The sequence below is a fragment of the Embiotoca jacksoni genome, unplaced genomic scaffold (genome assembly GCF_022577435.1).
Source record: "Embiotoca jacksoni isolate LCO1_2020_lvr unplaced genomic scaffold, fEmbJac1.0.p SCAF_9, whole genome shotgun sequence".
Classification (NCBI taxonomy): Eukaryota; Metazoa; Chordata; class Actinopteri; family Embiotocidae; genus Embiotoca; species Embiotoca jacksoni.
Genome location: NW_027185447.1, coordinates 20240113 through 20253302, shown reverse-complemented (window position 1 = coordinate 20253302; position 13190 = coordinate 20240113). Strand labels below are relative to the sequence as shown.

At 45.4% G+C, this 13190-nt stretch overlaps 1 protein-coding gene across 4 annotated transcripts in view; it reads left to right on the top strand.

Annotated features, from left to right (window-relative positions):
• Positions 1–13190, top strand: part of hspg2 (heparan sulfate proteoglycan 2) — a 95180-nt gene that overhangs the window by 38996 nt on the left and 42994 nt on the right. For 3 of the 4 annotated variants that reach the window (XM_069141450.1, XM_069141449.1, XM_069141448.1), the window contains exons 4-30: positions 538–647; positions 803–861; positions 1146–1318; positions 1427–1465; positions 2798–2923; positions 3074–3274; positions 3353–3472; positions 4124–4255; positions 4651–4795; positions 5912–6069; positions 6156–6296; positions 6431–6594; positions 6681–6860; positions 7135–7331; positions 7666–7813; positions 8256–8383; positions 8598–8684; positions 9225–9283; positions 9576–9634; positions 9753–9893; positions 10085–10258; positions 10531–10710; positions 10799–10917; positions 11240–11351; positions 12144–12257; positions 12443–12570; positions 12663–12749. In XM_069141450.1, the coding sequence (XP_068997551.1) occupies positions 538–647; positions 803–861; positions 1146–1318; positions 1427–1465; positions 2798–2923; positions 3074–3274; positions 3353–3472; positions 4124–4255; positions 4651–4795; positions 5912–6069; positions 6156–6296; positions 6431–6594; positions 6681–6860; positions 7135–7331; positions 7666–7813; positions 8256–8383; positions 8598–8684; positions 9225–9283; positions 9576–9634; positions 9753–9893; positions 10085–10258; positions 10531–10710; positions 10799–10917; positions 11240–11351; positions 12144–12257; positions 12443–12570; positions 12663–12749 (3481 nt within the window). The remainder of the gene's footprint in view (positions 1–537; positions 648–802; positions 862–1145; positions 1319–1426; positions 1466–2797; positions 2924–3073; positions 3275–3352; positions 3473–4123; positions 4256–4650; positions 4796–5911; positions 6070–6155; positions 6297–6430; positions 6595–6680; positions 6861–7134; positions 7332–7665; positions 7814–8255; positions 8384–8597; positions 8685–9224; positions 9284–9575; positions 9635–9752; positions 9894–10084; positions 10259–10530; positions 10711–10798; positions 10918–11239; positions 11352–12143; positions 12258–12442; positions 12571–12662; positions 12750–13190) is intronic. The other variant, XM_069141451.1, reaches the window with a different exon arrangement.

Here is a 13190-nt window from a genome sequence, read left to right as displayed (position 1 = left end):
GGCCGTTCACAAACCACCGGGTGATGTCACTGTTGGTTGCCGCTTGGTTTGCATAGACTCAGTTCTGTTGCTGCAACAAAGGGGCTTTATCTGTTGGGTATTTCTCTCCATGTCCACGACCCACAGAAAGACTCATGCAGAGCGGAGGACATGCCTCGATACTGTAATTTAATGGTTATATTTGACTGTCTGTGTCAGCTTGCGCCTCTTGTCAGGGCCTCTGTGTGGTGGAACGCAACCACAATTGAGATATGGAAATAGACGGCACAATTTGTGTGGGGCTCTCATTTAAGCCACAGTCATGCTTTTCAGTTTTTACTTTCTGAAACATTTAACCAAAGGCTTTCCTCCGGGAAATAAGTTCCCAAACAGCGTCTCATATCACATCGCCTATAGTAGACTTAGCGAATTGAATCTGGCTTATAATATCTAAACCCGACAACAGTTGGACATTAATGCTGAGCCTGTGGTCGGCGTCTGTTATTCTGCGGTTTAGCTGACAGATTCTCCTCCTCCCCTCCTCTCTGTGTTTTCTAGTTTATTACAGAGCTCTCGTCAACTTCACCGACTCCCTCGTCTACGGCCCTGAACTCGAGGACATCTTCTCTCCGGCATTTAATGAGATTTCTGAAGCAGTGGTGGACACGGTATGTCCGGTTTCTCATCTACTGATCTAACGGCCATGTGCTGCCTTATATGGTTCAGGCATGGTATTCATGACTTTGCTGATTTAAGGAGTCTAAAAATAAAGTTCCCAGGCATGTTTATTTCACAGCAATTGACTCTGGTTTTCTCTTCACAGCTGGAGTCGGAGTACAACAGGATTTCAGGTGTCCAGACGGTCAGCGTGGTACTCATTAAGTAAGAACACAAATCCCATTAAATCAGGCCTTTTGACACCCGAAGTAGACACCCTGCAGCTGTGTGCTGCTGCTGCTGCCTGGGTGTCTGACTCTCACCAGGTCATATATCTTCGCCTTTTTCCAAACCACACAAGGCTAGCAGTGTTGGCCTGCAGTCAGTAACACATCAGCAATGAGTAACGCACATCCAAAGAGAAACCTTACCTATGAAGAGCCTTCCTGTTTAACAGCGTGCCGTCCACAGCTTGAAACCTCGCCGGGCCTTTTCCTTTTTCTTTGCAGAAAGATGATAAGAGAGGACGGCGTGGATGTGTTCGTGGAACTGGACGTGGGTTCCGACTACAACACCAACAACGAGCAGATCCGCAGCGTGCTGTACAACGTGGTGAAGGAGGGAACCATTGCTTCCTACGTCACGTCGGTCCAGGGCTTTCAGTTCAGACGACTTGGAGAAAGTAAGATCTCACGAAGCCGTGAAACAGCTGAGTCTTAAACAGTAGTCTTTTTTTTATAAGGTCCACCAGTGGTAGGCAGGTTGCTTAATGTTTCCCTCTGGTTTCTAGCCAAACCGCTGCCTTCAGTGGAGCCTATACCCGTGCCAGGTTTGTACTGTGCCATGCCTGCTGCACGGTTACTCAGCCGACTGTACTGTAGAAACTGTAGGAGGATTGCAGCGCATTTAGAAAGAACAGTCGAGCATTTCCCTATTTTGTCTTTTTTGACGCTGAAATTTTATGACCTTTACTTTGACATGTACAAGCAATTGTCATGTGGTCTGACGAATGTTGCATGGACACATCGATGGATTTAAAGTAGACTTGTGAGTGTGGGCCCTGAAGTCCAGTAGTGCACAGTGAATACATAAAGGAACTTTTTGCATGGCATGAGTGTGATTAGAAATGCTGCTGTTCACTGCAACGTAAACTGGCTTTTGAGCTCCGCAAGTTCCGCCGAATCTGTAGACAGGCATGGCGACTTAAAGAGTACGGAAACTTTATCTCTGACGTGTTTTGTTTACTCAGGTGATAAGGCTCCCAGCAATCTGTCCATCTTGTCCTGCTGCCTGTCCATGTGTGTGTGTATCTGCGTTTTATGTAGTCTGTTTCATGTCTACCCGGTCTGTCCAAACTTGTGTCTAGTCTAGTCACATTTTGTGGGACTGGTTTAATCTGTCTGGTCTTGCCTTTCGAGGATATTGTGTATATCATGTATCTACCTGACCCCAATTGAACGCGGCATTTGTCTTTAGTAGGGCAACCCCCCCAAATAGTCGGCTCAACGTCAGCTGACGCGAAAAGTACAAGTTAACCAAGTTTTCATTAGTCGTGTAGTCGCTGAAAAAAAACAATTACTCTTCAGCTGACATGAAAAATACGTTTTAGGAAAAAAAAAATTTATCAGTCAAGTCTTTCTGGTTGTTCTGACACGTTCAGAATCATTATCACTTTTTTGGAACTCCAACAATTTTCTGATGCCCCAAAATATGTATATCTAAATAATTAAGTTAACATCGTAAACGTGCAACGAGGACTCAGACTCACGAACACTTGTCCACGAGAAGAATCTTCAGTCTTGGGCAGCCAGAGTCTTTTGTTAAATTCACTTTGTGTCTCGTCTGTTTGTCTGCGTCGTGTTAGTTTAAGCACAAAGAAATGTTTACACTTATAATATTCTTAAAAAAAACCTTGAGTATATTGAAGCGCTCCACTCGCGACAGTCATGCCTGAGTGTCTCTGTTCGTATTAGAGACCCACGAAGCGTCCCTTTTTTTCCCCTCCTCACTACGTGTTATTGTTGCCGTGATGTGACTTTAGGGTGTAGTGTATTGGCTGTACAGTAGCCTTGGCTTGCATGTCTTTGATCCTTCAACATCCCCCCCCCCCCTCCTCCTCCTCCTTCCCTTCCCTTCCCTCCCCCCTCTGCATCTCTCATAGTAACCCCCAGCATAAGACCCTGCATGGCAGATGAGCACAGGTGTGGGGATGGGACATGTATCCTGATGGAATACCTGTGTGACAACAGACCGGACTGCAGAGACATGAGCGATGAGACCAATTGTGGTGAGTGGCTTCAGTCTGACCGGCCTGCAGGTCGGTCATGACGGTCTGTCGCCTGGAACAGCGGCTGTTTGACGTGTGCGTTCACTCACAGCAACGTCTCTCAAGTGTCGTGCGTTTCCCCGAGTTTTTAAAACCAAATATTTGTTTTAGATATAACGCAGCCCCCGCCGCCGGTCTTCACGACCCCACCCACCTCGATCACCACCACCAAGAAGCCGCCGCGTCCCCCCAGCCCGCCCGGACCCTGCAGGGCGGATCAGGCCACGTGCCAGAGCGGAGAGTGCATTCCTCGGGACTACGTCTGCGACGGAGAGAGGGACTGCTCGGACGGAAGCGACGAGTTCAGATGCGGTAAGTACTCCGGCCTCGTGCAAGCGTGTTCACGCCCTCGGGCGATGCGCGCTCGAATCATCCTCTCGTCTTTTACAGGTACTCCGTCTCCGTGCGAACCCAACGAGTTCAAATGTAAAAATGGCCGCTGCGCCCTCAAGCTTTGGCGTTGTGACGGCGACAACGACTGTGAGGATAACTCTGATGAGACAGACTGCCGTAAGTCTCCGTTTCCTTTGTAAGTCAGGAGAGAGCGGCCTAAAACAGAAGAGGGCAACATTTTAAACTTTCCCTTTTCTAGCCAGTAGTTTGATTAGAAGTTCAGTACTTCTAATGCCTGTTTCTTAATTTTGAAGCTATAGATCGTTTTCTTAGCCGAGCATTAAGAATCAGGGAGGGAGCAGCTAGTAACTCGGCTCGCATCAGCGTTTGCACCGCCACCCTGAAGCACGGACCAATCAGCCAGCAGTGTCGCTGATTAATCCCGTTTGTCCCGCCCCTCCTTTGCTGTGATTGGACGGCTGATTTTACACTTTCTGTGTACAGAATAAACAAACAAGATATAGTGTGTTAATAACTGAGATTTAGAGGCACTTATAGGGAGACAGATTCCAGGCTCGATGTCCCCTCCCTGCTGTAATGCAATTCTTCATGTTAAGCTAATTGGCTTCTGTCTTTTGTGACCAATCTTAATATCTAACTCTTTTCAAGACAGTATATTCTCCCAAAACCCAAGCACCGGTCGATTTTAGTTGAGTTCATTAGTTATTGCTGAGCTACTTCTTTGAGCCGCTCTGACCCTGACTTGAGGCCACCGTGTAGAAGTGCGTAAAAAGCTGGTTTAAAATCTCCATCCTGTCATCCCTACAGCCACCAAGGGTCCTGGTGACAGGTGTGCTCCTGAGCAGTTTGAATGCCTGAGCGACCGCAGCTGCATCCCGGCCAGTTACCAGTGTGACGACGAGCCAGACTGCCCCGACCGCTCCGATGAGTACGGCTGCAGTAAGTCTCACACCAGCTGCCGTCTCCAGCTCTTGACACTCTTTCTCCCCTCCTTCATGCACATTTCACTCTTTTTTTCTTTCTCACTTTCTGCACTTTGCTTCCTCGACGCCCCTCTGTAGATGCCCTCCTTTGTGCGCTGTGACTAATTTGCTGTGAACCAGGCTCTTTTCACACGTGCTGACCGAGACACAGAGCTTTTTGTTGAACCGTCCATTCCTGAGAACTAAAAGGAAATTGTCCGTCCGTAGCTGAGGAAGCGTTACGCTCCCTCTGACTCCGAGGCATTTATGAGTTTCACCGAATCGCCAAATTCCACTTACATGCCAGCCCTTTTTGTACATGTGCATTTATTATGTTGTTAAAACTGTTCTCGTCCTGTTGACGCTTTGCAGCCCCTCCTTCTGTAACAAGCCCGCCGGAGGAGTCCATTCAGGCAGCCCGGGGGGCCACGGTGATGTTCAGCTGTCAAGCTGTAGGAGTGCCGACACCCATCATCACCTGGAGACTCAACTGGGGACACATTCCAGTCAGCAGCAGGTGGCCTTAATGAGCAATTCTCTTGCTTTATTATTTTTCATTCATCAGGACGATAATTAAACCTTATTAAACCATGTCATTATGACGGCATATCAGATTGTTAAGAGTTAATGGAAAATGATTTTGAATATCTTTGGGACTGATTTTGTTGATGTCACAAACAAAACATCTTTATATGGTGAAAGCCCTTCTTTCGTAAGTGATCTGCAGCAGACTGAAGATTTAAAAATGATGAAAGCTGTACGCTACAGAGATATGTTTAAGTGCTGAATCGTTGCATTGAGACCTCTGATTTTAATTACCGAGATACTTGTGGTGTACTTCAGCTCTGTGCTCAGTGAGGGCGTACCCTGCCGCGTGTGTTTCTTGGCAGTTCCAGTTAAATTTTTATGGATTTTTGTATTGCGATGTTTCCTCAGACTGTTACAGTGACAATCAGAAAGTTCTTCTTATTATGGTTCAAGGCAGTGGTTCTCTGGTGGGTCCCAACCATTGACTGTGTGTAAAAAATGGTATATAAAAATGAGGCCGATGAGGAAGTGCCTTAAGCCGCAATACCACCGAGTGCAACTAAAGGTTGGCTCCAGAAACTCTTCGGCTCCATAGACTCCCATTCAACTTCTCTAATAAAATTCAAAGTCAATAAAATTTCTCGACGAGTTATTTAATTAAAAAAATATATATAATTGGGGGGGGGGGTCTGTTTGAGTGAGTCAGGTTACAGCTATCACATTTCACACAGTTCAATTTCGATTCTTATATTTGATGAGCGTCACCAGGTAAAACTTGTTTGAGAAGCATAGCTTCCTTCTAATTGAAGATAAGTCTGGCCTTTTATTTCATTGGATTTTTTTGCCGTAATTCTGCTTTATCTGTTCACTTCATGTTTATAACATTACATGAAGGAATGGCACTGGTTATTACTGCCTCGTCTTTCTGTGAAATAGACTTAAATGGCTGAAAAGTTTCAAAAATGTGGATCACAACTTAATGGCCGAGGGAAAATGTGGGTCGTGAGGCTGGACCAGCTGAGAACCACTGGTCAATGGTACAGCTGACAGACTGAAGTATATTATTGTAATGACAATCATTTGTGCTTTCTGTTTGTGTTCCCAGGATCTCCATGACCAACGAGAACGGCCGTGGCACCCTCACTATCCGCGATGTGAAGGAGGCGGATCAGGGGGCGTACACCTGCGAGGCCATCAATGCTAAAGGCCTCGTGTTCGGTATCCCTGATGGAGTATTGACTCTCACATCCAATCCAAACCCGGGTACTGACTCTCACACACAGTCGGAGGGACTACAGTTTGAATTAATACTAGCTACGGTGAGAATAACCTTTTCTCATTCGCTCCAGGCAACTGCCCCGACGGTCACTTCAGCGTGAACGGCCGCTGCGTGTCCTGCTTCTGCGCTGGAATCTCCAAGAACTGCAAGAGCACCGGACGCTACCGCAACCAGATCAGCCTGCGTTTCACCGAGGAGGAAAACTTCAAAGGCACTGAAGCCATTAATACACATGAAACTGATACAGAGCTGACAGAGCAAAAACACTGTCAACTCAAATACCCTTTCAGAGTTTTTATAGTCCTGACATTTAGAAATAAAGTAAAGTGTTATTCTTGTTTCCAGGAGTGAACGTCACCTACCCGTCCAGGCCAGGCACTCCTCCTCTCTCCTCCACTCAGCTCCTCGTGAACCCCGAGATGGAGGAGTTCCAGCTTGTCGACCTGTCACGCCGCTTCCTCAACCTGGACTCCTTCTGGACCTTAGCTCGCCAGTTCCTGGGCAACAAAGTAAAGAGAAAACAACGAACCGGCTTTATTTTTTTGATTCACTTGGTATCGCACTCGTGCATGAAAATCCTTCCGTCTGTTTTTAGATCGATTCCTACGGAGGCTCCCTGAAGTTCAAGGTGCGGTACACGCTGGCCCGCGGTCTGTCTGAGCCGGTGGAGAAACCCGATGTGATGCTGGTTGGAAACGGACGCAGGCTCGTGTACCGCAGAGGCAGCGGCACTCCTCCCAATGTGGTCAACCGGAAAGAGATCAGATTCACTGAAGTAAGGCTCCGGTTAAGACAAGTTGTTCTAGCAAAAACAAGTGCAGACTCGGCACAATCCTGTGGTAAATCTGTGATTAGGATATGGACTCTTTTTTCTTTTTTCTGAAATGCAAAAATATTCTAAAGGGCGATTTACAAAACCAAACTTTTAACCAACTTTTACAAAAACATTATGCAAGAGATATTCGTCCAACTCTATTAATGATAGAGTAAAATAAACTTATAAATTAACACATACAGTGTGTCAGTAACTCTGCTTGTTATTGTTTCAGGACAACTGGCAGCACTCCAATGGCCGTGCCGTGAGTCGGGAGGAGCTGATGATGACGCTGGCCAACCTGGACAGCATCGGCATCCGCACCATCTACGACAACCAAATGGTCAGTGTGGCCCTCAGCGATATCGTCATGGAGACCACCACCGTGGAGTTCAGCACTATGGGTCACGCCAAGGATGTTGAAGAGTGCAGGTAAGAAAAAAAACAAACAGAATTAACAGAATTAATACAGAATAAAAAAAAAATTAAAAAAAGGATTGATTGCAAGAAATTATTGTTAAAAATCATTTTTTTAAATAATTAAAAAAATATTTTAATGAGCATTTTGTTTCCAAGGAACTTCGTTGCATCTTATTGTAGTTTCTCTCGAATAAATAGGTAAAAAAAACTAAAAATACTATTTGTCTGTTATTGAGTCAACCGTTTTTTTGAATTTTTGATGTTGTATTTTGCCTCATCACAGATTGCTATTGAAACAGCTGAATTGAAACCCTGCTTGATAACACTCCTATTCATTCATTCCCAGATGTCCTCCTGGATACACAGGCCTGTCCTGCGAGGTGTGTTCCCCCGGGTTCGAGCGTGTCCCGGGTGGCTCCTATCTCGGCACCTGCGCTGGTTGTAACTGTAACGGACACGCCACCGCCTGCGATCCAATCAGCGGACACTGTCTGGTAACAGCCAAATTTACAGGCGTTTTAAATCCCGCATCACTTTTGTACTGTAAATTAAAATGCTAGATGTAGGAGTAACATGATGACACAAGAAGGCTAACAAACTGTTTCAGTGTATAACAAAGCCACGACTTGTTGATTTTGTAAAAAAAAAAAGAAAAAGAAAAGAAGAGATGATGAGATACTGTATATTAATTATTTCTATTTAGAGGTGCTGGAAGATGGATATTTTTTAAAATCTAACTGCGCCCCCTTTGATTTCAGTCGTCACTGACTCCTTGTTCCAGCTTCATATTTAGAAGAAGAGGCACGAAATTATTCTCATTGAATTTTCATCAACCGTGTCACTAAAAGTATTCCCCAAAATGTCAAACTCTTAATTTGAGGCTAATTTGAGTGGCGTGTGGGTGACAGAATGAGCCGTGTGTTCTCACCACCACAGAGCTGCCAGCACAACACAGAGGGCCCTCAGTGTGACAAATGTCGGGCCGGCTACTTCGGTGACCCGAGCCGAGGTCGCCCCGACGACTGCAAGCCGTGCCCCTGCCCGTACACTGAGACCTCACGGAGGTAAGGTCACCGGCCTCACACACACACACACACACACACACACACACATTTACACACACATCTACAGTACAAACAGCGGTCGATACACCCTCATCCCACAAACAAGGTATCGCTGGTAAATAGACTGAACTCATTCAGATATTCATTCAACACGGCACTCATGAACCCACCGCCGCTAAGTTTTAATTCATGGCTCTTTCTTCGGGCCCCGTAGGTTCTCCGACACCTGCTTCCTGAACATCGATCAACAGCCGACGTGCGACGCCTGCAAGCCTGGATACACAGGAAGACGCTGTGAAAAGTGAGGAAACTGTTATCATTAACAACTTTATCGCAGCGCCTGTTGTATTGTGTGAATCTGTTTGAACCAGTGGTATCGGGGAACGTAATCTTTATATGATACATAATGAAATGTTTATGATATTAATAAACAAATATAAATGACACTACCTAGAGGAGGATTTTGATGAAAGAAAATTAATTGTATAATAATCTGGAAGCACTGCAATGAAGGCTTGTGGTCAATCGATAAATCAAATCTTTTGTTTTTGTGTTTGTTTGTGGGGGTTTTTTTTAAACAATTTTTATTGGGTTTTAAGAACATACCATACAATCCATTACACACATACACATTTTTACACTTGTGCAGATATTAGTAAGATAACATAAGCCGAGAAAGAAAGAAAGAAAGAAAGAAAGAAAGAAAGAAAGAAAGAAAGAAAGAAAGAAAGGGGGAAAAAACAATTGTTTCTTATTGTACTACTTTTCCTTTATTTACATGTCTGGGGAATAAAATGTTCTCTTGTTTCAAGTGTTTCTTTGTTTTTGTCCTTTATTTCAGGTGTGCTCCTGGTTACCAGGGTAACCCACTTCTGCCCAATGGAAAATGTTTGTCAAACCGTAAGTATTCCTTTTTGCACTGGCATTTTGTTTAATTCATCACATCAACATAAACTGCACGGGGATTGTTCTACCTGTCGTACCCTTCAGTCATCCGGCGATATGACCGTGAGCGGGTCTCAATCCTGTGTAATGATTACCATCACGGGTTTCCTTTTTCTTCCTCCCTGATGTTACAGTAGGCTAATAGTATGCTGTCACGGCACAGGTATGCAGAGTGGCCGGAACACTCCCAGGTGCACTTTTTTTCCTCCCCATATGTCATCATCTTTCCACTGCTGTCTCCCTGCAGAAAACTCGTGTGACAACAGAGGAACTATCAGCTCCAGCAGCAGGCCGTGCAGCTGCAAGGTAAACCGATAAGCCGTCCATCGTTACAAATCTGCAGCTCACAGCGGCGGTTTTGCAGATGACAGGCAGATGGATTACACATGTGTGTTGTGTGTGTGTGTGTGTGTGTGTGTTGCAGAACAACGTGGCAGGCGGTCTGTGCGACGAGTGTAAGCCCGGCTTCTTCCACCTATCGGACGCCAACCCCGAAGGCTGTCTGCGTTGCTTCTGCATGGGCGTCACCAAACAGTGCGGCAGCTCCACTTGGAATAGAGAACAGGTGGGGTGCCAAGCTATGAATGCCAGAGGGACGGGGGGAGGGAGGGGGGTGGATATTTTTGGGATCAAGGGTTTTACTTCACTGTTTATTCAGTCGTGCTGTGTCAACAAAATCTTTTCAGGTGCGAGATGAGAGCACATGTAGATCTCAGCTCACATCTCAGTCGAACTCATTGTTCGTGTGTCTCTCAGGTGCGAGGGGGAGTGAACGGCCAGCTCTTCTCCCTCTCCAACAGCGCCAACACTAAATCTATCTCTGAAGGCTTCTCCCAGAGGGGCTCTTCTGAAATCGTGTACCACTCCTTCAACAGAATCACCAGCGACATCTACTACTGGGTCCTGCCCCAGAGCTTCAGAGGAGATAAGGTGAGAGGGGGGGGGACAACAAAATAAGAAAAAATGTCAAATGTTAATGGAGCTCGACTTTTCTTCCCCTTCTGTCCCACTCAGTCGTGCACCAACATGTTGTTTAAGTGAAAAGGCTGCAGTTATCCACACAGCGAGCTTCCTTTGAACCTCCGGCATGAATTCACATTCAAGCCCAACATGGGTGTCTTGTGACACGGTATCATAGGGGTGAAATACCTTTCAACTACTCACTTTTGTTGAGATGAGCCTCTCCTTTGTGGTGCCACCAGGTGACGGCCTACGGCGGCGAGCTTCGCTACACGGTGCGCTTCGAGCCGTACCAGCGCTCGCTGGTGATCGACGGTCAGCCGGATGTGGTTCTCCAAGGCAACAACATCTTCCTGGAACACCGCTCGCAGACTAAGCCGGTCGCTCGGGTCCCACACACCGTCACCGTGACCTTCAGAGAGGTGCGTTTAATTCTTTCTTTGTGTTCGCCCTAAATCCTCAAGACAGTTTCAGCAGACTAAACTTTTTCGCTTGTTCTCTGGCTGACAGTCTGCGTGGCGTCGTACTGACGGGCAGCCGTGTACCCGTGAGCACCTGCTGATGGCGCTGGCTGACGTTACCGTCTTCATGATCAGGGCCACCTACGCAGACAACATGGCTGAGACCAGGTGCGGTAGGCAGCTTCTTCTGACAGCGTACAACTCAATCACATGCTTTAAAAAAAAAACCACAATAAGCAGCATTTATATGAAGTATTGTCATAAAATACAACAAAAAATAATAAAACACACAATATATCCATAAAATAAAAAGTTAATTTAAAACAGCGTTGTTGTTTTTTTTTTAGAAGGGATTTGAAAGAAGACTGTGTTAGCTTCCCTGATCTCCTCCGATAGGTCCGGTCACCTTTCGTTGTAGAGTTGGTATGGTAATATAATAATATAAGTGTGTGTATTTTTTTTTCACTTGTGTCCTTTGTCTGTTTCATAGCATCTCAGATATCAAGATGGACGTCGCTGTTCCTCACACGACTGGTAGCGAACGTGCTCTGGAGGTGGAGGAGTGCGCCTGTCCTCAGGGATACCAAGGACCGTCATGTCAGGTACACATGCGGATTTCAGAGGAGTAGTTTAGATCACTGAAGTTCAACAACAACAAAAATACTCACTTAAGAGCTGCAACTAACAATTATTCCGTTGGTCTTCAATCATTTGATTATTGGAAATATTTTGTTTGTTTTTTTTCCAGTCCAAATCTTGAGAAGATTTTGTTTACAACAATACAGAGTAGAGTTGAATTTAATTTAATTTAATTTTATTTTATTTATCTCAATCTTCATCTTCATCTTCTCGTGTTGTTTTAACTTAATATTGTTTCTTTCTGACTTGTCTTTGCACTTTGGTGAAGTTTTTTTCAGTGTGCTATGTATAAATAACAAATAAAATGACTTGATGTGATGTGACAATCTTTTGCTTTGATATGCATCTCGGAGTTTCTCGCCAGTGGAGTTTTCCATCTCCATGACAACCGAGTGAACTCCATCCACTGATGGAGACTGTGAGATGCACATTAAAACAAAAAATTGTAAGTCACATTAAGTAGTGAGCCAATGGAGTTTACCATCTCCATGGTAACCGAGAAAAACTCCATCCACTGACTGTGAGTTTTGATGGAAAACTTAAGATATCCCATTCAATTAAAGAGTTATAATTTAGGAATAAGGCGATCCCAGATATGCCTGAACTTGTTGAAAATAAAGTCTGTTGCTTTTCTTTTTCCATTACAGACCTTTGATGATAATTGCAGTGTGTCTTTGTGCTGCAGTGGAACAAAGACGTTTTCCTCTGTGTCATCACTTGTCTCTCTCCTGAGGTGTTTTTCCATGTCGTTCCAGGAATGTGATGAAGGGTACACGCGAACCAGCTCCGGCCTTTACCTGGGCACATGTGAGAGGTGCGACTGCAACGGTCACGCGAGCGGCTGCGACCCGGAGTCCGGCAAGTGTCTGGTAGGTTTCTTTGCTCCTCTTACTCTTTGCTCCGTCCTTTGTGTCGGTGCCAAACTTACTTTGATCTCCTCGGTGGAATGCGCTAATGATTTCTTGGCGCATCCCGACATGTGGAAACACGAGTACTGTATTTTTTGACTGTGGATCTCACCTTCCTTTTCATATGTGTGTTTCCTGACCTGAAGCAATGTCTCCATAACACTGCTGGGTCGAGATGTGAGCGCTGTCAGTCTGGTTTCTATGGAAACCCTTTAACGGGAGGCGCTCAGGCCTGTCAGCCCTGCCCTTGTCCTGGAATCACTTCCAGCAACCAGTGAGTTTATGTCCAAATCTCCTTTTCAATTTGCATTTTATTTGAGCAGCAGATTTTAATAAACTATTCTGTGTGATCCTCTTTCCACCCAGATTCTCCTCGACCTGCCGTCTGGAGTCTGACGGCCAGCCGACCTGTGACAACTGTCCCCCTGGATTCACAGGCCGACGCTGTGAAAGGTACGCCGTTCTCCCTCTTTTCTTTTTTTTGTGTGTGTGTTTTTTTTCCTTTTCCTCTCTTGTCCTCTCAGAGTCATCTGACCACTGCTCAGTGTTTGGGGTGACCTGGCTGGCCGGCAGCGAGGTTAGCTGGGGCTGGCAGTAGCACCCACTGGTTTCATTCACAGGAAAGGGATATAAGCATGTCTGTGGTTGGCATCTCTCTTGTTTGTTTTTTGTTTTTTTTCATGGCATTTGTGTTTGACTGGGGCCAGAGGAGGGATGGGAGAGGCAAACCTGTGCCACCCAATCTCTAGTGTACCTGTGAATGTTGCTGGTGGATATTATTGTTTTTGTGGATGTATTGATGTGAAAAATGTAAATTTATTTCTGCTGGTTCGGAATAATGACTTTGTTGTTGTATTATGGGCCTTTGGTGATATTAAGAATGTCAGATTTGAT